We start from the raw sequence: 23,839 nt of genomic DNA on the forward strand, positions 1-23,839 counted from the left end.
CCTTTCACAAACCCTCTATACTGGTTTTTGGAGTATCATATATAATCCAGTAGTACCAGACTTTCTGGAAGGTTTCTTGAGTGTCTTGTAGTACAGCTGCCTGTGCCGAAATACTATAATAGTGTCTTATCTTTAATATAACTTCACCTCAGGATGGAGCATATATATTTATTGAACTCTTTAAGTCTAATATGTAGTAGTGCTTGTTCCATTGAGAGTTTAATGGGGCTTTCCAGGATGGAGCTTAAAAAGTGTGATAGTCTATTCCATGTTCTATGTGAGTGCGGACAATCCCACCTCGCATCCTCTGTAACAGAGTTTGGTTCCGTGTCTGTATGTGAAGTGATCAGTGGGGTAAGATACCAGCGAAAGTCAGTCTTGATAATGTTTTCCCACATTTCAGCACTAAGCAACCCCCTACCTGCATTATATAGAGTCGCATTCCAGGTTTGAATGTCAAAAACCTTGTCAAAGTCTGTCTCCCATTTAACTTGTAGAGGGGTTTTACTATTCCCTGAGGCACACTGAATTGCCTGATATAGTCGTGATATTGTCTGTTTAGGTCTCGTTAGCGAACTACAGATAGTTTCTAGGGTGGTGAGAGGTTTATACAGGCTTAATGCTGTGAGGTGATGTATTGTAGAAGAGATTTGCAAATATAAGAACCAGTGGAGTTTAGTGGGATGGAGTTTTTCTTGCAATTGTGTATAAGTGAGCATTTTACCCCTCTCCCACAAATCTGCTATCATGTACAATCCCCTATTTTCCCATTTTTTAATAGTTGGAATATGTTCCTTATTAATTATACAAACTAGTGGTGTTTTGATAGAACTATGTGGAAGTAGCTGAAGGATTGAAGTGAGTTTGGACCATTGCTTGATCATGAAGTCTGAGATAGGGAAGCTGGTATGATTTTTACCAGTACAGTGTTTTGGGTCCCACAGGACCAATGATCGTGGATCTAAGTCTATAATATCTGACTCTACGTTCGTCCAAATGATATCCTCATCTAATTCACTGAAGAGGGCTGTTTGTGCCAGCCTGGCCGCCTGATAATAATGTTTAAAATTGGGTGCCGTAATTCCCCCCAGCTTTCTGTGTCTATTAAGTAACTTAGATGAGATTCAGACTTTCTTATTACCTCCTATGTAGCTATTAGTGTGTTTTTGAAGATCTTCCAGATCTTGTGCTGGAACATTTATAGGTAAGGTGCGAAACAAGTATAAGATCCGTGGGAGCACTGACATCTTAACTGCAGACAACCTACCATACCAAGAGAATCTTAGTTTGCTCCAATGTCTAAGGTCCTGTTTAATAGATTTATATAATGGGGGGAAGTTTGCCTGATATAGTTCTGAAGAGCTTCTGGTTAGATTGATCCCTAGATAGCGAAGGTGATGTTTAACCCAAAATAGGTAATTTTTAACATGCAATACTGGAATTACATTTTGTCTTCTGTGGTTGATCTGGACGCGGCAGTTCATTTATTCCATGCTTGCAAAGGACGATTTAATGTGAGCTGTTTTGATTTTTTATTATATTTAAACATGGTACTATCATGAGATGCCACCTTTTTATATGTTATTCCATGAAATTTCTGCCATATTAGAACTGCCCTAGTTAACTGTAAGTAGTATTATTGTGAAGTGGAAGCATCTAGGGGCAACAGACCAGCCATGAAGCAGTAGACCATGCAAATTAATAGAGCTGGGAAGCCACGTTGCATCACTCACTACAGAGTCCCGAGCTGACTCTTGAAGCAATGTCAGCACAAGATCTGTGTGTCAAGAGCTTCGTAAAATGGGTTTTGATGTCCAAGAACCTGTACACAAGCCTCACATGAACTTGAGCTATTTTTCAGGGTTTGGGCTAAGCCTTTTAGTTCCAGGGAAGGGTATTCTTAATGCTACAGGATACTAAGCCATTTTAGACATTTGGGTGCTTCCAACTTTGTGGCAATAGCTTTGGGAAGGCCCTTTTCTGTTTTAGCGTGGCATTGCCCCTTGTGCACAAAGCAAGGTCCATTAACCCCTTGAGTGCTAACGACAGCTCTGAGCCATCGCAAATTGTCTCAGTAAGGTGCTAACAAAGGCTCAGAGCAGTTGCTAGCACTCTCCCACCATGAGGGAGATCTGGAGGCTCCTACCCCGGCGATTGGGCCTGTATAGCGACAGGCATCGCTGGGGCTTTACGTTTTGCCCAGTGACGTCATGTGCAATGACGTGATGACGTTTCCGCGCAACTATTTAAAAATCACAATGACAAATATAGGGAAAGGGGGCATGCTGCTTAAACTGAATCTTTTTTTTTTTTTTTTTTTAATAATTTTTATTGAGGTAAGATGTCAAACAAAAATTGAAACTTCTTACAGCTTAATCATGGCAACATGCCCATATGGCAAACATTACGTTTTACAAGGTGCATTAAACAAGCATGTCTTAACAGCTGAAGAATCTGGACTTAGCTCAATCCAAGCATGTACCATCGAGCCATGAGCATTACCTCATTTTTACTTAAGTGCATGAAAACAGGACAGGTACAACACTTTCAACAATATATCTGATTATAAGCCTAGCTTCAGTAGCCAAAATAAAACATTTTGCGGGCTTGTGTTAGTCCTTGGAGTATTCAGCAGGATCTTTAACTAAGTGACATAACAATCTCCAGATACCCTAAAGGGTACTATAGGCTTGTGTAAGCCTTGAATTACAAAGTAAATTAAGTAAAATACTGAAACCTGCAAGCAAGTGCATCAAACATGTAACATCACTGGTTTCATACAGTTACATCAGAACATTCAAAGAACAAGAAAAATTAGTATTGTGAATTACATATGCTTTGTTCTAAAAAACATGAACTCAATAATTTAAGTGCATGAAAACAGGACAGGTACAACACCTTCAATAATATATCTGATTGTAAGTCTAGCTTCATTATTTAAAAATAAAACATTTTGCAGGCTTGTGTTAGTCCCTGGAGTGTTCAGCAGGATCTTTAATTAAGTGACAAGCCTCAAATTACAAAGTAGATTAAGTAAAATACTAAAACCTGCTAGCAAGTGCTTCAAACATATTACATCACTAGCTTCATACAGTTACATCAGAACATTCAAAGAAAGAAAAAATTAGTAAGAAATTAATCTTATAGTGGATTTGTAGCTGGAAAAAATAGGCCACATGGCAGCCTTTAAAGCTAAGCCTCATCAGGGGTGCAATTCTAGTAGGTCAAACTTAATTAGTCCGCAGCCCAGGGAAGCCCCTGTCCTCTATTAAGTGCTTCGCAGGGGTTTATGTAAAAGACCAAAATGTTATAATATCTAGGGAGACAGACTCATGAGATTTGAATATGATTACACGGAAGTATTTGAGACAAATACTGTAAGCACCAGTTTCGCATGCCATTCCCACCTTAGGTGACAGAACAGGTCAAAATAAAGCAACCCCCTATTCAGGGTAATTCCCATCTTAGATTAACTGAGTAATAGAAGGACATCCAGGGATTATAGTGTTCCTACACCTAAGTCATATTTATGCCGTTATAGCGTAGGCAAACATAGGTAACTTAGTCAAATAAAGCAGTGCATCTTTGTCCCCTGTCATTCTCAGAATAGATCTACACATAGGGGTTCAGTGACTCATATGAATAATAGAACATATCTTACACTCATTGCAATAACTAGGATATGTGGCATAATTATACAGGCCACACCCATATATATATATGTACCCCTTGGTGCATTTGGAGCAAGTTTGCTTAACTAATTAGTGGAAGATCACACAAAAACTATAAAGTTCTAATACCTAAGGAGACATGTTTATGCAATTATAGTATGGGCAAACCCAGGTAGCTAAGACAAATAATTTAGTGCATCCTTGTCTCATGTCACTTTCAGTGTGGATCTTCACATAGAGGTTCCGTACCTTATATGGATATGAGAGCCCATCTCCTTGCAATAACTAGAATAAGTGGCACAAGCATATAAATCACACACATAGATAAATGAAACCATTGATGCAGGTGGGACAAGTTAATACACTATAAAGTGCTTGCTTACAAAAAAGTACAAAGATTGGGACTTTGACATTTATATACATATGCACACATAGTGACCTGGATCGCCATAGGCAACAAAAAATAAGAAAAAAATAAAGCAGAATGTATGACACAGGCTGGCCATAAAAGTTCCTCCACGGCAGTACACCGCCTGGTATTCTGATTACCCCACTCCAGACCGTTCTAAGGGGACTGAAGAGGCACTTCTAAGTAGGAGCGAGACATCCAGACTTTGCTCCAAAGCCCTATCATATCCGTAACAGTCTGCCATATTCCCCAATACAACTAGGCAGAACAAAGTCTCACTTAGCAGCTGCGGTACACTGTGACAGCCCGTCGCACCATCCCACAACAGACCAGGGTGCGGATGCTCAACTTGTATTTCCTGAGCTTGGTCTGTGCTCAATGTGGGGTCCAGCGCAGCAGGTGGGGAAATGGGTGAGGGTCGGCCCAACTCTATCTTCGACTTGTAACTATCTGGCTGAGGATCTTCGCCGGCATATGTATTAGCGGTAAGCGCCGTCTTGTTGCTGATGTAGCTGTGTCCTCCTGCAGCAGTCTCTTCCCCACTGAGCTCACAGCCTGTTGCGTTAATCGTCTTAGGGACAGAACCCTCACTTCTATATAGGCCGTTATGCTGCGATCCGGAGGTGGTGTCATCCGCCATATTGGGTTCAGCTTGCTCCTCCTTTATGCCCATGGCTTCCATAAGCCGATCTAATCGAAGGCTTATCTGACGGTCGAAGTCTTCAAATAGGGTCTGCACCTGCAGAAAGAGGTTCTCCTCCATATTTAAATGTGAGTGTGGAAGGAGATTTGAAAAGTATCTCCGCATACCCGGTTCCCCGGGGGGGGGGGTGCTGAGAATTTACCTCCGTAGAGGCCGCCAAAATTAAGCTGCAGCAATCCGGTCTGAGAGACCCTGTAGTTGTACAACAAAAGTATTGCCTTGACCAGCAAACTGTCCCCTTCCAATTGATTCAGGATTCTATGCTGGATGGCCTCAAAATATATCAATTACATGGCGGAATGTAATTCACTCTGCCAGAGCTCTCAGTTTTGCGGCCATCTTCAGCCTAAGCCCGGACACGCCCCCAACTGAATCTTTTTTAATACACTGCTATAGATTTTATAATTAATCCTACAAATATATTATCAGTTCTGAAAGTTTTGCTTTTCGTAACTTTTTTCCACTGCTCACTTTGGCATCAATATGATACAAAAAAAGGCAGTATCTAGGTAGCCAGTAGAGTACCTGAAAGCACAAAGTCTTTTATAATAAATAATCTAACAAAAAGAGATGTAAGGGCAGTTATCTTTAAAGGCCAATGTAGAGCAAAAAAAAAAGTACAAGCATTCAGGATTCTGTAGCCCCTTCCTTAGTTTAAAGAAGGAACCCCAGTGTTATGAAAACTTGCACTTTATTCTCTTCTTTTTAGTCCACCAACAAAGATATAAATTTTACATTATTTTTATTGTATTTGTTTTTTTACAAAGACTTTGTGCTTTCATCTTATGTGATAAATAGAACCTGCCAAGATTATGGATGGAAAAAATAAAGCTTAAAAAAACCCACAAAACACTTTTTGTTCACACTGGAATTATTCAAATGCCCTGTGATTAAACACTTGACCTATTTTCTGTCCAGCAGTAGGTTTGCTTTTTGTCATATTTGTAATTGATCTATTTAGGCATTTGAACATAGCAACACAAATCAACTCATGTTCTGGACGTCTGCTGTAGATGTACTCTACATCATACAGTGTTTAAAGTATTCTACAGAAGTTGCATCTGCTTTCAATAAAATCTGGCGTTTGCAACTTAAATTAGGATACATGTAAAATGGACATGTCTGTTATCTTTTTATATTTGTTCAGGAACAGCCTGTGTTTGAACTGTTATTATTATAATAAACTTTATTTATAAAGTTCAGCAGTTTTACACACCTTGATACAAATGTATAATACTTACACAATACAAGTACAGACCATTGGTAGGCAAAAAAAAATAATACAGTACAAGTAAATGATCACTTAAAGGGTCATGAAACCCAAAAATTTTCTTTCATGATTCAGGTAGAACATATCGACTTTCCAGTTTACTTCTATAATCAAATGTGCTACATTCTCTTGTTATCATTTGTTGAAGGAGCAGCAATGCACTACTGGTTTCTAACTGGGTGAGCCAATGACAATCGGTATATATTTGCAGCTACCAATCAGCAGCTAGAACCTATGTTCTTTGCTGCTCCTTTGCTTACCTAGATAAACCTTTCAGCAAAGGATAACAAGAAAATGAAGCAAATTAAATAATAGAAGTAAATTTTAAAGGTGTTTAAAAGTGTATGCTTTGTCTACATCATGAATGTCTAATTATGACTTTACTGTCCCTTTAAGATACAGTCAAGACTATCTATATTTTTTATCAAAGTGACCAATAAGTTGAAAAGCTCAAAGAAGAGACACAAACATGGAAACCAGAAAATGTTTGGGAGTCAGATATAACAGGGCAGTAGCTTAGTCAGTGTCATGAATAGACCTGGTCAATCCGATTTTTTTCTTCTTTCCCAGGATTTTAGTAAATTCATTAAGTCAGAAAAGAGGTTCCTGAATTTGGTATTTTATCTATTATCCATTTACAAATCATATTCAGTATAATATACTTCTATGATATAGCAATAAAATATATGAATATAGAAAAAGTGTTGGGAAAAGTTGTCATAAGTTGGTTTGATGGAGATTAAACTAATTTATCTAGAGCTTTATCTAGATTACAAGTGAAGCGCCAAAGTTAGTACAGGTCGCCATAAGCAATATTGAGAGAATGCTAACTTGCACACGTATTACAAGTTGAAAGTAAAATCGTTTGCTCGAGCAAAAACGAAATTAGCGTAGGTTGGGTTTTCGCGACTGAAGACCAAGTGAAAAGGTTTAAAAAAAAAAATATGTGCACCAAACACAACATAATTACATTAAAAGAAAGTGTTACAATCATGTATAGACTGATAAAAATGTTTATGTAAATATTAATAAAAAAATTATAAGAGTTAAAAGGTATATGGTATATCACAAGGTATTTGTTTGGAAAGGGCTATATTGTATACATATGTTTAAATATGTGTATGGGTGTATATCTACGTGTTTATATGTATATACAGTAAGGGCTAGATTCCAAGTTGAGTTCAAAATATTGCTTCTGCGAAAGCAATATTTGCGTTCAACTTAGTAATACAAGCGCACGCAAATGTTCCCTGGTATTACAAGTGAGGTGCAATGCGAACACAACCTCACGTTCACATTGCATGGAAGCATTGCGCTCACGAGAAACATGGTAATAAACACAGCCATGAGACACGGCATGAGAACTAGTGCAACGAAGGGGGTAAGTCGTGCAGTGATGGGCAGCAAATATAAATATATATGAATATATACATATATATTTATGTGATATGTGTATATACACATATTAACACATAAATATATAGTATATAAGCATATACATATATATTAACAGGGAACACCCAGTCCCTATAGACCGGAATGTAAAGGCACTTTTCAGTGCCGTATTTGTTCTAACAACCGCCACTTTTAAACCCTTAAAACTGCCTTCTGCCGTTATTATTGAAAAAAGATGTAATTTTTTTTTATGATGCTCACTACACTAAATTTTGGGGGCAAATGGGAGACATTTTTAAAATTAACCAGAGATCTGACCCCTGGTGAATTTTCTGAGCGCTAATTACTATTGTATAGTAATTACTACTACTATACAACTACTTGTAATAGCTGTTTTTTAGCACTCTAATGTAAACGCAAATTTATTTATTTTAAATAAGTGCTCCACCTGTGTTCTAGCCCTAAATGTGTGTGTGTGTATATATATATATATATATATATATATATATATATATATATATATATATATATATATATATATATATATATATATATATATATTAAAACCAAGAAAGTGGGATGGCGCAGGAGATACAACTAGCATACATAAATCAATTGAAATGAGGAAAAATATCAAAAGCAATACCAAAAATAAAGTAGTTATACCCACAGCAATATCATAATTGGCATGAAAAAAAGGTTATAATAATAAAAACGATTGCAAATAAATGAAATGTGAAGCATATGAATAGACTTGCAAGTATCACAGTTCCAGGGGAAAATAAAAAAGTCAGTGATAATAAATATAAATATATATATATATATATATATATATATATATATATATATATATATATATATATATATATATATATAAAGAGAACCAGCTGATCTTCGTCACTGTCCCCCCTAGTAGATGTGCACTTACTTCTAATACCCTCAATCGTATGAGGTAAGGATGTAGCAGAATCACAAATGGGCTAGGCGCCTCCTGTAGTATGGATCAGGCGTGTCGTTGATCTCTGGAGATATGCAGAATCTTGTCACACGTTTCTCATACAGACTCCGTATAAATACTCTGAGGTCCAGTGCTCTCTTTTAGGATGGAAACTTTCAGCTCCGGTGACCATCCCTGAAATTCAGATTTTGTGCAGTAGATGTCCTTACACTTTCTGCTGTTTAAACCTCTTGAAATTTTTTTTTTTTACCCTAGCCCATTTGTGATTTTGCTACAGCCTTACCTCATACGATTGAGGGTATTAGAAGTAAGTGCACATCTACTAGGGGGGACAGCGACGAAGATTAGCTGGTTCTCTTTATATATATATATATATATATTTATTATCACTGACTTTTTTATTTTCCCCTGGAACTGTGATACTTGCAAGTCTATTCATATGCTTCACATTTCATTTATTTGCAATCGTTTTTATTATTATAACCTTTTTTTCATGCCAATTATGATATTGCGGTGGGTATAACTACTTTATTTTTGGTATTGCTTTTGATATTTTTCCTCATTTCAATTGATTTATGTATGCTAGTTGTATCTCCTGTGTCATCCCACTTTCTTGGTTTTAATTTTGTCTTTTATTAGAAGTGTGAAGGGACGCTTCTATTGTTTTGGGACTGGGCTGCTAGGTACCCTCAGCTAGTGTGGTGTTTTTAGGTGCTCTGTAGTATTCTCAGGGCGGTCGAATATCTGTATAGTTGCGCCATAGGGTGAATTAGGGGCTTCTGTCCTTAACTCATTTCCCTCATTGCTTTGCAAATATTTTACATTCCAATGTTCTTCACATAGTAGAAAATGTTCTTAATATTTTTAAAGATATATTCCTATATATTTGTATATATATATATATATATATATATATATATATATATATATATATATATATATATATATATATATATATATATATATATATATAAACAAACATCTACAAAGGTTCAGTCAACTTTTCAGTCCTCACAGGGACCTTAGTCAATATATGTGCAGTATGTTCAGTTGGGTGACTGAACCTTTGTTGATGAATTACTAATAAAAATAATGTCCATTAAGCCGTGTGAGTACCTCTTCTTCCTTTGAAGTTTCTACCTATCTACCATAGAGAGCACCCAGGCAATTCACCAATACAGTGAGTGCTTGGAACCCAGAACTACAAGTATATATATATATATATATATATATATATATATATATATATATATATATATATATATATATATATATATATATATATATATATATATATATATATATATAAATAAAATATATATAAGAACATTGGAATGTGAAATATCCATAACTACCTTCAGGTTTAGAGCTGTAGGTCTAACACGGTGTCAGGTTAGCACAGGAGCAATAAGTATTAGGTTTTTATTCTTCTACACGCTCTATTGAGATGGGGAAAAGTTAATCACTTGTAATATGCAGCTAACTGTCCTACGTTAAAAGTTTACTTTGAGTTGTGTTTGCCCGCAAGTGAAAAAAATTAGCACACCACTTGTAATCTAAATGTCAGTTTATTTTCAGATTTAGATTTTCATATGCATAAACTTCTGATTAGAATATGAATCAGATAATGCATTGTATATTGTCTACAATGTGATTCATCATTAATTTAGTTAAAAACGAAGGTTGTTAATACAACCCACTATTATAGTTGAGATATAGCACAATCAAGCAAAATTAAGGTTCATATGTGTCAAAGGAATTAAGTTCCATAGAGACTATGGAAATATATTGTTGCTCTTAGATGTATAATTTATTTTGGATGTGTGAATAGATTTCCCATAATTCCTGATAGCTAAAAATAACATATGATGTGCCTGCAGTTATTTTAAGCAGTAGTGTATCATATTTGTAGGATTTTGTATTATGGTGCAATATTTTAATGTGCAGTCTTTCACACACGTGCTTGTATGTAATAATTATAGGCCAGATTACAAGTGGAGCACTATTTTATTGCAAGCCCGCTAACGTGAGCATGTGATAAATAATCAGCCATTACAAGTGGCTGAATATTGCTGCCGCAAGCTCGTAGTAGCAATTAGCGCAAGCTCGTAGTAGCAATTAGCGCTTATAAAATTAACCAGTGATCAGATTTCTGGTTAATTTTTATAAATGTGCCCCAAATGCCACCAAAATCAAGTGTTAATTTTTTTAAAAAATTTCAATGTAGCATTTAAAAAAAGAAAAAGAAAACTGCACTTAGCAGTTTTGGGGGCTTCTGCACTTAGCAGTTTTGGGGGCTTGAATCGGCGGGTGTGCCTTTACATTGTGGTCTATGGGAACTGTGTGTTGCCAGTAAATAAATATGTATATGCTTATATAAAAATATATTTGTGTTAATATTTGTATATATACATATTAACACACACACACATATATCAGCATATATATTTATATTTGCTGTCATCGCTGCGTGACTTACCCCCTTTGCTGGCGCTGAAGTTCTAATGCTGTCTCGATAGCATCAGAACGAGACTCCCATAGGAGTAAAAAATTGTAGACATATATATTTACAATATGTTGCTGCGCTACTTACCCCCTGTGCTGTGCAAGTTCTCATGCCGTCTATAATGGCATACAAACAAGACTCCTATTGGAGCCTAGGGAAGCGTGCTCTCATTTGCATTGCTGTCAACTTGTAATACCAGAGCACATTTGCATGTACTGGTATTACTCAGTAGAGCGCTAATATCACTTGTGATATACGGTATAGCGCTCCACTTGTAATCTGGTCCTATATATTTTATTTGGGAGATAGAATTGGGTTTGTTTTCAATTTATGTTGTTTTCTAAGAATACCTCTTCTAACAGGTTTTGTTTTGGTGTATTATTAAAACTAAAGTGGTTCATAAATGGCTAATAAAGGAGATTTGTGATAAAAATTGACATATTGCTAAAAGTTACAGGTGGTCTGAAACGTGTAGATATGGTGCAGAATTGCTTTGTTTACTGCTTTTTATTGTTTCAATTTGATTACAACTTTTCATGTTGGATAAGACATTTTAATGTAGTTGCTTTTTTAAAGAGCCTTTGTCATACCCCACAGAGAATCTCTAGACATTGATAAGGACATTTTAGGTTTGTCATTTTGTGATTGTGTATCACTATGTTTAAACTCCCAGCTTTTCAATAGCCAATATTTAAAGGGATAGTAAAGTCCAAATTAAACTTGATTCAGATAGGGCATGAAATTTGAATCAACTATCTATTTTACTTTAATCATCAAATTTGCTATGTTCTCTTATTATTCTTAGTTGAAAGCTAAACCTAGGTAGGCTGATATGCTAATTTCTAAGCCCTTGAAGGCCGCCTCTCATCTGATTGCATTTGACAGTTTTTCACAGCTAGAGGGCATTAGTTCATGTGTTTCATATAGATAACACTGTGCTCAAGCACGAATCAGCACTAGTTGCCTGAAATGCAAGTCTGTCAAAAAATCTGAGATAAGGAGGCAGTCAGCAGAAACTTAGATACAAGGTAATCACAGAAGTAAAAAGTATATTTCTATAACAGTGTTGGTTATGCAAAACTGGGGAATGGTAAATAAAGGGATTATCTATCTTTTTTAAAAATAAGATTTTTGCATAAATTCTTTTTTAAAAAAATTATATTTTTTAATATCCCTTTAAGTATAGAATCTTTCAATAAAGGTAAGGATACCACAGGCAAAATCAACTATTTCAAATGGTGAAATTTCCCTTTAATTATACAGAGACATAAATGTACAAAAAAATGTGTTAGAGCATTTTATTGTTACACTGTTGCTTACAGATAACTACAGGGTCAATCACAATCCTTCAGAAAAGTGTTTGTAATGATTTTTAAAAGTTTTCTAAAAGACTTTGATTGACCCCTATGTGTTTAACTCCTACAAAAGGTTTAAACACATAGTTTAAGTCAACTTTGGAGCAGCAATGTACTGCTGGAACCAAGCTGTACACTTCTAGGGAGCCAATGACAAGAAGCTAGCTAATAGCTAGCTCCCAGTAATGAACTGCTGCTCTGAGCATACCTAGTTATGCTTTTCATCAAAAGTACCCAAGAGAACAACGTAGATTTGATCATTAAAGTTAATCTAAAAGTCTCTTCAAATTCCATGCTCTATTGGATCTATGAAAGTTCAGTTTTAAATATTTAATTGTTTTAAAGAACCAGTTTTTCATGGAGTCTTTTACATACTGAATGTTGTAATATTTTTTTGACATATCATTCTCAGCATATTCTCAATGATCACCAGTCTCAGTGCAACCTTTGTTTAACCCAGTTATAAGATGCTTAATGGTTTTGGCTTTGTTCCTAAAGCCTAAGTGAAGGCCACCTACGATTTTGTAATGATTAGTGACAGTGTGCATACATTTTGTAATTACCACTAATAAATTGCTCACATAAATTTTAACATGTTGCTTGAAGTAGATCTGGCAAAACGTAATAATTAATCATCTAGATTGCACAAAATTCGGAGTCTCTTATCACAGCGATGATTTTATTATGCTGTGCAGTCTGCTGGATATCTCTTTGTCAGTAAGTTTTTATTGGGTCCTGAAAGATAAAAAGGATGTATTAATCACTGGCTATCTTCATACTTTATCAAGACGATGCTGAGCCGTCCATCTGTTCCCTACTGAATAGTTACCAGCTTTTCCACTTACCAATTCTTTTCATTTCCTGACAGGTGAGAAATGATTTAACCGGTGAGCTGGAAGACTCAGATATCCAAATCGCAGACACCGAAAGTTTCTCCAATGATCCATGCATCAGTGTAAAAAAACTAAAGGTATGTCCTGTTTATACACATGTGTTATTATTCTGTCTGAGAAAACAGAACTAAACAAAAAACAAACAAAAGAAAACAGTACAAGCTAGAACGTTGCAGTTCCTAGATTTGCACATAAATGCTGATACAAATCAAGGGCACATAAATAGAGTAGATATGACATAATTATTTTTATTCACATTCTTGTAGAGTGTCAGGCAACAAGAAACATTCTGATGAAAATGTTTTCTGTTTCAAATAATAAGAGCATGTATTTTTTTTTGCATTACTGATCTAGCTGTTTAAAGAGACAGTAAAGTCAAAATTAAACTTTCATGATTTGCACAGAGCATGTAATTTTAAGAAACTTTCCAATTTACTTCTCTTGGTATCTTTTATTGAAGAGTAAAACTAGGAAGGCTCCTCGGAGCTCAGGAGTGTGCACATATCTTTTTTACTCTATGGCAACAGTGTTTTGCAACATTGTATAACAAAGCTACAAATAATGTTGCAAAACGTTGCTGCCTTAGAGTACCAAAGACATGTGCACACTCCTGAGCTCTGATGAGCCTACCTAGGTTTACTCTTTAATAAAAAGATACTAAGAAAACAAATCAAATTTGATAACTGAAGTAAATTGGAAAGTTGTGTAAAATTGCATGCTCTATCTCAGTGTTTCCCAACCGCGGTCCTCAAGTACCTCCAACAGTCCTGGTTTTCATTATAGCTGAACCAGTGCACAGGTGAAGTAATCAGCTGATGGATGAGAGCAGGTTGTTTACTGATCAGCGGATTACTTTACCTGTGCACTGGTTCAGCTATAATGAAAACCATGACTGTTGGGGGTACTTGAGGACCGCGTTTGGGAAACATTGCTCTATCTGAATCATGAAAGTTCCATTTTTCCTTTCCTATCCCTTTAACTGCTGGAAAGGGGTTTGGCATTTGTTTATAGGAAGCAGCATTTGGCTCTTTTTGGAGCTGCATGTATTTGTGTTAGATCTGGGTTTGTACTATTACACATATATGTCTGGATTTGAAAAGAGCCAAATACAGCTACCCCCGGCCATATTTGCCAAATGCACGTCCATATTAAACACATGTAAAGGAGTGCTTTGGGGCGTATGTGCAACTGCTATTCCAAATTGGCTCGCTTGCAGCTAACTGCTCTGGAGCTGCAATGTTTATGGTTCCCTTGGGGGTTTTGACTTATGTGTTTAACCTCCTTGCAAGAGTCCAAGACATAGGCTAAGATCAAAAGTCAAGAGCCAAAAAGCAAGTCAATCCTTGAACATGACTGATTCTGTAGAGCTCTTTGGGCTGGTGAGATTCTTTAAGAATGCTCGTCAGTTCTTCTATTTCCCTGGTGGAATTCAATAAAGACACTTTTTACCCTGTATATTGGCGTATACTGAATTTCCGTATGGGGAGAAATGTATACATTACAATAGTTCACAATGAAAATCCTAATTTAAAAATCATACAAAATTAATAATTAAAGCGTTCACACAAAAATACTCAGGACAAAATTTGTATTGTTATAGTTTTAAAAAAAATTATAACAAAATTGTTCACCAAAAATCTTATTTTATAATAAACGTAAAATTTGTATGTAAATTACAGCAATAAATCATATTAAATATGCACAACTTAAATCATAATTTAAGTAAAATGGATGTGCAAAAACACATATAATTTGTTCTTCTGAGTACATAATACAAAGCTTAACTGTTTTTTGTTTTTTTTCCATAAAATAGGCTAAACATGGGTGTTTCATGGGCGTGTAGGGAAATTATCTCTCAAATTCCAGTGTAATTCTGTAAACATTTTCCACTACAGATCTGACTTTTTTTTTTCTCGCAAATTAAATTGTGGCAAGCTTTTTATTAAAATACTCAAAACACAAATGAAAAGAAAACCTAAGCATATGAAAATAATAGCAATTTTAATGTAAAATGCACTGAAAAAAAGCATTATTTTGATTTGTATTAAGCATAATACTAAAGTTTAAACATACACAGGGTTCTTCCTGTGCACTTCATTCTCCACTGCAAACTTTTACGTAGCAGATAGCTTCTCATTATTTCTATGGGCGACATCTCGCAATTCGCAGGGACAGCCCCTTTTTTTATAGAATTCCATGAGGACTGCCCCTGTGATTATCGGCTTGGAAAATTACGTCTAAGCTGCCTTTTTTTTTTTTATTGGCCCCTCAATTCATGCCACTTGCATTTGTGTGCTTAGTCCATGATTAACTGTGTACATGATAGAAGGCAGCACCTATTCATGTGGGATAATCAGATGTATAGCAGCTGATTTATATGATGGTCCATACTAGATTATACCCACCCCATGCCTTATCTCTTTAACCCTTCTAAAACATTTTTTTTTTATTAACCCTTTGTTTCACATTTATCAATTCCTCTCCATTCATTCATTTCTATAGCATTGAATTTATTTTTGAAAGCACTATAGAAAGGGTTAATACTTAATGTCAGGTTTCCAAAATAATGAAATATGAAAGCTGTATTTTAGATTGCTCGCGAGGGCAACAAGGATTTTCAATATAATCCCAATGAGCATAATGCTACTGAGTCCCTTCAAAAATATAGAACGATGGGGAGAGCTTTATAAGTACTGAGTGAATTAGAAATGTTTTGTTAAACATTTTAACCAACAACTTGTCCTGCTTTATTAAGCATTATTGTTTGTTTGGGAGAGAGCATTATTAATTGTAATTAATAAGAGCATGTAACTTTTTTTTATCAGAATGTCCCTTTAAAAACAAGTTTTTATTTCCCTTTATTAGTTAAGATATTGTGAATGGTTAATAATTACAATCAGTCTAAGTCGTTTTTAGACTCAACTAATCCGGTGGTCTGTTACCAATGAGGTTTTGATAAAAACACTTTAACGGAAGGAAGAATTAGTGCGCGAGAAAATTGCACAGTCTAATTGTTTCACTGATTTAGATCGCTAATGATTTCCATGTAAATCTCCTGTAAGAAGGAAAAGTAATTATCTTGTGTTTACTGAGAAACAGTCCTAAAGTGCTACAGACACTATAAATGGTTTGCTTTAGTCTTTACAAATGGATCCCACAACTTAAGAAATATAAGATGATTTGCAATAAAATATAACATTGTAAAGATTTGCTTCTGAAAAGATCCTTTTTGTATATATTGATCCTTAATTAATGCTCCTTGTTTACTTTGTCTCTTAAATCAAACAGATTCAAATAGCAATTTAAATCTATTAGAATAGTAAAAATATTAATTTCTTTGAACACAAAGAAAAACCTTTTATTATTCTTCATAGTCATATGATAGCATATGTCGTATGTCTAATCCTAAATTCAGTTGATCATTCTCTGGTCTAGAATAACTGGTGCAAGAAGTAATCTAATATGAAATAATCTTCCTCTTCAAATTAATTTAAAATAGAGCATGTATCTCAAATCTTATTCAAATTATATATTTAACTATGTGTCTTTTTCCAAACTACATGCTAAATGTTGCCCTTTTCACTTAAAGGGATATGAAACACAATATTTTTCTTTCATGATTTGGATAGAGCATGCAATTTTAAGCAACTTTCTAATTTTTTTGTATTATCAATTGTTCTTCGTTTTCTGAGGAATGTAAGCTTAGGACTGGAGCTGGCTCATTTTTGGTTCAGCACCTGGGTAGCCCTTGCTGATTGATGGCTAAATGTAGCTACCAATCATCAAGCGCTATCCAGGTCTGAACCAAAAATGGTCCGTCTCCAAAGCTTACATTCCTGCTTTTTCAATTAAAAATACCAAGAGAACAAATAAAATTTGATAATAGGAGTAAATTAGAAAGTTGCTTAAAAGTTTAACCTGAGCTTAAAAGATGCCTGGTGCGCACAACACCCAGATGCCCGATCCTACTCCTGCGAATCTAAAGCTTACAAATGTTTTGCCAAAATAGATATTTTTTTAATTGAGTACAGTCTATTTGCCTTAGAGATTGTAACCCATATAGCTGATATTATATTATCCGACCATGCAATCATTAGTTTACAGTTTAAACACAGCACAGAGATGGGAAATAATTTTTTTTTTTCCGTTTCCCTAATTTCATGAGTAATAATACCCACTTTTGTAATTGGCTTAGTGAAAGATGGTATGATTATTACAATTTTAATTACGAGTATCTGCATAAAAATATAGAGATGTTTTGGGAGGCTGGGAAGGCAGTACTAAGAGAGGAAATTAAGGCACATATGATTGTAATAAAATAAAAAAAGTCTAAGTTTAGGGATACTTAATTAGCAAACCATCTTAAAAACAGCTACAGGAAATATTTACTTAACACAAATCCAGTAACCTAGAACATATACACTCAAGCTAAAACGTAAAGAGAATTGTTTCTTAAAACAAAGTGGGCATTTGAAGAGTTAAAAACTTGGGCTGCCTTTCAGGAATATCAAGGAATTTCAGCAAAACATCTGGCAAAATTAATAAAATTCAGAAAAAAGAAAAGCATGATAACTTTAATTAGGTGTGATGATAATACATATACAAAGACGAAAGAAATCAGAAGCGCGTTTTTTAAATATTACCAAAAATTTTATGCCAATATCCCGGGTAATGAAGCCGAAAAAGACAAATTTTGGCAAAAAATTTGACTCCCACAAATTTCAAAGGAAGCCCTAGATCAACTTAATAAAGTAATCACTCCAGAGGAAATTGGGTTAGCTATAGACTAATTAAAAGTTGATAAAGTCCCTGGTCCAGATGGGTTATCCATGGAATTTTTTAAAAATAATTAAAACTGATATTTTGGACACATTATGCAAGTTACTCAATCTATATTTTCAGCATAATAAGATGCAATCAAGATATTTTACAGATTCAGTAATATCACTCATATACAAAAAAGGGAAGGATCCAGAGGACATGGGTTCTTACAGGCCTATATCGCTCCTGAATCTGGATTAAAAGATTCTCATGTCCATCATTGCAGAGAGACTCAAAAAAAGTATAGGGGTTTTAATACATGAAAACTGATCAGGGTTTATGGCAGGAAGAAACCCAGTACGAAATATGCACAAAGTATTACTCACCCTAGATTACTATAACAATTACACAGACAAAAACACAAAGGACATGGCACTTGTTACAATTGATGCTAAAAAAGCATTAGATTCCATCAGCTGTGATCACTTGTCTACTTCACTTATAAAACTTGGATTCACAGGAAACATTGTCAATCTGATCCAATTAATTTTCGATAAACCTAGGTCACAAGTGTTAGTAAATAATGTGCTGACACAATATATCACACTACAGAGGGGAACCCAAAAGGGGTGCCCCCTCTCCCCCCTACTATTTAATATCTCGTTAGAGTCCTTAGCTATATTCTTTAGAAAAGAAATCCAGGGAATAGATCTGGGTGGAAAAATATGGTAATTCTATTATACACAGACAATATCATGCTTTTTCTTAAAGATACTAAGGTAAATATACCTAAATGCTTGGAAATTATTGAAATCTACAGTAAATTCTCGGGCTATAAAATAAATCAGAATAAATCCAAGATACTATGGGTATGTAAAACGACAAAGAGCTGCTCCAAACATCCCTTTAAAGAGTCAACATATATCAATTATTTAGGGATAAAGTTGGGAAAATCCCCACAGGAGTGGTATAAACTTAATTACTCAGATTTCTTTAAAAATGTAGATAAAGAGTTAAATTAATGTAATATATTTTTTTTTGTCTCTCTCTGCAAAGGTTATGTTGATCAAAACAATAATATTCCCTTGCATCCTATTTTTATTACAAAATGTACCCATATTTATTACAAAACAAGATATCAAGGGTTTTAATAGGGCTTGTTCAAAGTTTATCTGGGGTACAAAAAAGCGTTGTTTAGCCTTGGAAAGATTAATGCAATCTAGGAAATTTGAGGGACTTATTATACTAATTGGTGCCTTCACACATTCGTCTCTTGTGATTGGCTAAATAGATATTTTCAGCTTCTTGTCAGTAGTGCAATGCTGTCCCTTCAGCAATGGATAAAAAGAGAATGAAGAAAATTTGATAATAGAATTAAATTAGAAAGTTGTTTAAAATTGTATGTTCTATCTGAATCATAAAAGAAAATGTTGGGGTTTACTATCCCTTTAATGTGCTTTTATATATTTCCATATTCTATTTTTATTGTTAGTATTATTCATTCATGATACTAAAACAACATTTATATAAATTGTACAACTTTTTAAATCTCACACAAAGTATATATATAAATTTAAATAGAATGTGCATAAGTAATAAAATTGTTTAAAAACACATTTTGTAAATGCAAAAAAATTGCAAAAGGAAAAGCTAAACATTTTGCCAAATTTTGCAAAAAGATGGTGGCTGATTAAACTTAAAGGGACATGAAACCCACATTTTTTCTTTCAGAATTTAGAAAGAGCCTGCAATTTTAAACAACTTCCTAATTTACTTCTATTATCTAATATACTTAATTCTCTTGATATCCTTTACAGAAAAACATATCTAGGCTCAATAGCTGCTGATTGGTGGCTGCATATAGATGCCTCATGTGATTGGCTCAGCCATGTGCATTGCTATTTCTTCAGCAAAGGATATCTAAAGAATGAAGCAAATTAGATAATAGAAGTAAATTTGAATGTTGTTTGAAATTGTATTCTCTACCTGAATCATGACAGAAAAATTGTGGGTTTAATGTCCCTTTAATGATAAAGAGTTTGAACCAAAACTTATGGAGTGTCCATGTCACTTAACTTGCTGAAGTAGCTGTTGAATTGGTAACATTTACTAGTCGGGCTTAAAGGGACAGTCTAGGCCAAAATAAACTTTCATGATTCAGATAGAGCATGTAATTTTAAACAATTTTCCACTTTACTTTTATCACCAATTTTGCTTTGTTCTCTTGGTATTCTTAGTTGAAAGCTTAACCTATAAGGTTCATATGCTAATTTCTTAGACCTTGAAGCCCACCTCTTTTCAGATTGCATTTTAACAGTTTTTCACCACTAGAGGGTGTTAGTTCACGTATTTCATATAGATAACACTGTGCTTGTGCCCGTGAAGTTATCTGGGAGCAGGCACTGATTGGCTAAACTGCAAGTCTGTCAAAGGAACTGAAATAAAGGGGCAGTTTGCAGAGGCTTAGATACAAGATAATCACAGAGGTTAAAAGTATATTATTATAACCGTGTTGGTTATGCAAAACTGGGGAATGGGTAATAAAGGGATTATCTATCTTTTAAAACAATAAAAATTCTGGTGTAGACTGTCCCTTTAATCAAAAATAATATAATAAGCTAATAAAGTAAATAAAATAAAAAATAATAAAATTAGCGTTTGAATGATAAATGGACACTGAACCTAAATGTTTTTCTTTCGTGATTCAGATAGAGCATGCAATTTTAAGCAACTTTCTAATTTACTCCTATTATCACATTTTCTTCATTTTCTTGATATCTTTATTTGAAATGCAAGAATGTAAGTTTAGATGCAGGCCCATTTTTGGCAAACAACCTGGGTTGTTCTTTCTGATTGGTGGATAAATTCACCCACCAATAAACAAGTGCTGTCCAGGGTCTGAACCAAAAAGTAACTTAGATGCCTTCTTTTTCAAATAAAGATAGAAAGAGAAGAAAGAAAAATTGATAATAGGAGTAAATTAGAAAGTTGCTTAAAATTGTATGCTCTATCTATCTGAATCACAAAAGGAAAAAAAATTGGGTTCAGTGTACCTTTAATTTTAATATCTTAGATTAGATCTTATACAAATGTTATATTCGATTTACAAAAAAAATTGAAATGTATCAATTGACTTTTAAAAAAGTAACATTTATTTTATCAAAATATTTAACTGGATAGACTGGATGTCAAAGTAAAAAAAAAATGTCTTTGGTATAACACTAATGATAGCAGAAATATTCAAAGGACCACTAAAGTCAAAATTAAAGTTGTAAGATTCAAAATAAAGCATGCAAAAAAAAACAAAAAACAATATACTTCCATTAGCAAAACTTGCATATTCTTTTTTATGCATATTTTTGGAGGCTCCAGCTCCTACTGAGCATGTGCTAAAGTAGACAGTTTATATGTATATGAATTTTGTGATTGGCTGATGACTGTCACATAAAAAAGGGGAGGGAAAATTGAATTAACTTTGACATTTGCTAGAAAATATTCTACTGCTCATTTCAAATTCAAAGTAAGTGTTACTGCATTGTCTTTTTATTGTGTATGTGTCCGTTATTCTAAGTATGTTTGTAGTAATTTATGGTAAGTTGCTGATGTTTGTAGTAAATCTGTGTTATTACTAATAGCATCATTTATTTTGAATTACTGCTGCTATAGGCCAATCTAAGTGCCTGGATTCCTAATTAAATGGACATGAAACCCATTTTTTTCTTTCATGATTCAGACAGAGCATACTTCTATTGTCAAATTTGCTTTGTTTTCATTGTATTCTTTGTTGAAGAGATATCTAGATAAGTAGCGTGCACATGTCTCAAGCAAAACAAGGCAGAAAAAAAATGCTGCCATTTAGTGTTCTTACTATTGTATAGCATTCTTGCAAAACTGCTACCATATAGTTCTCTTGACACGTGCATGCGCCTGGGTTTTTCTGCTTTTTAACAAAGGATGCCAAGAAAACAAAGAAAATTTGATAATTATAGTAAACTGAAAAGTTGTTTAAAATTGTATGTTCTATATGAATCATGAAAGAAAATTTTGGGTGTTTAGCTCCCTTTATAGAGCATCATTCATAGCTTTAATGGTTTAGTTGAGTGCAATAAGTAAATTTATATGAAGCATAATGTAAGGAGTAAATTTAAAGTGACACAAAACCCAAAAAAATTCTTTTATGATTCAGATAGAGAATACAAATTTAAACAACTTTCAAATTTAATTCTATAATTTAATTTGCTTCCTTCTCTTGTTATCATTTACTGAAAGGTTTATCCAGGCAAGATCAGAAGCAGCAGAGAACCTAGGTTCTAGCTGTTGATTGGTGGCTGCATATATGTATTGATTGTGATTGGCTCACCAATGTGTTCAGTTAGAAACCCTTAGTGCATTGCTGCTCCTTCAACAATTGATACCAAGAGAATGAAACAAATTAGATAATAGAAATAAATTAGAAAGTTGTTTAAAATTGTATTGTCTATCTGGGTTTCATGTCCCTTTAATTGCAAGACCTAAAGTTTTATGGCAATCACATATATCACTCAAAAAAGTTGGAGTTGGTGTATGGCAAAATATTGTAGATTAAAAATTAGATCTATTATTTAAATTAATGCTCTGTTCCCAATCATGGCTTCGTGTTTATAAATTAAACAAAAGGATATGTTTAGACTGAGACCTATGTTATCACTTTTGAGATTTAAGTGGGAAATGCATATGTACTCCTATTTCTTAGTTCTCTTTTCTCATGTTTATATAATTTTATGTATATGATTGTTAGTTTCTGTTTTGAAACTATTAGTTAGGACAGCTGTATTTAATTGGGGTTGTGATTTTATTGGATAGATTTTGGGTGTATTTTTATAAACTGGTTGCATAACAACACTTTTTTTAAAAGTGACTGAAACATCAATAAGTTCTAAGCTTATGGATAAATAAAACAAGTTACTTGCAATATTTTCAAATACTTATAATTGTTCTGGGATTTAAAGGGACAGTAAAGTCACAAAAAAACTTTCATGATTTAAATAGGGCATGTAATTTTAAACAACTTTCCAATTTACTTTTATTACCAATTTTGATTTGTTCTCTTGGTATTCTTAGTTGAAAGCTAAATCTAGGAGGTTCATGTGCTAATTTCTAAGACCTTGAAGACTGCCTCTAATCGGAAAGCATTTTGACAGTTTTTCACCACTAGAGGGTGTTAGTTCATGTGTTTCATATAGATAACATTGAGCTCTGGCACGTGAAGCTCCTAAGAGCAAGCACTGATTGGCTACAAATGCATGTCTGTCAAAAGAACTGAAATAAGGAGGCAGTTTGCAAAGGCTTAGATACAAGGTAATCACAGAGGTAAAAAGTATATTATTATAACTGTGTTGGTTATGCAAAATTGGGGAATGGGTAATAAAGGGATTATCTACCTTTTTAAACAGCAAAAATTCTGGTGTTTACTGTCCCTTTAATTTATGTGGTGAAATTTGTCAATAGAGCTCACCATCTTGAATATGAGCAGATTGATTACAATTATATACTGTTTTTAATATGAAGCTAATATAGTGATATTTCATTTCCTTTGTGTTTGCTCCCACAAACCAATATATGCATCTTACCCAGGATGAAAGAATATACTATTCAAGCAAATTAATAATAAAACTAGTTTTAGGTGCTAATTACCTTTTTATAAAATATATTTCACTTTCAGAATAAATTACCCATTTTGAGTAAAGATACCCCATAACATATGATTTTTTAATGCAGGCTGAATAATAAATTATCTTTTCTCCTTAAAGGGACATTAAACACAAAATTTTTCTTTCATAATTCAGACAGATAATACAATTTTAAACAACATTCCAATTTACTTCTATTATCTAATTTGCTTCATTCTTTAGATATCCTTTGTTAAAGAAATAGCAATG

The 23,839-nt window shown here is 34.1% G+C and overlaps 1 protein-coding gene across 1 annotated transcript in view; it reads left to right on the forward strand.

Moving 5' to 3' along the window:
- The window catches only part of GABBR2 (gamma-aminobutyric acid type B receptor subunit 2), a 1,106,195-nt gene that overhangs the window by 468,849 nt on the left and 613,507 nt on the right, over positions 1-23,839 (forward strand). The window contains exon 4 of the mRNA XM_053714581.1: positions 13,136-13,237. Within this exon, the coding sequence (XP_053570556.1) occupies positions 13,136-13,237 (102 nt within the window). The remainder of the gene's footprint in view (positions 1-13,135; positions 13,238-23,839) is intronic.

The sequence above is a fragment of the Bombina bombina genome, chromosome 5, assembly GCF_027579735.1.
Source record: "Bombina bombina isolate aBomBom1 chromosome 5, aBomBom1.pri, whole genome shotgun sequence".
Taxonomy (NCBI): domain Eukaryota; kingdom Metazoa; phylum Chordata; class Amphibia; order Anura; family Bombinatoridae; genus Bombina; species Bombina bombina.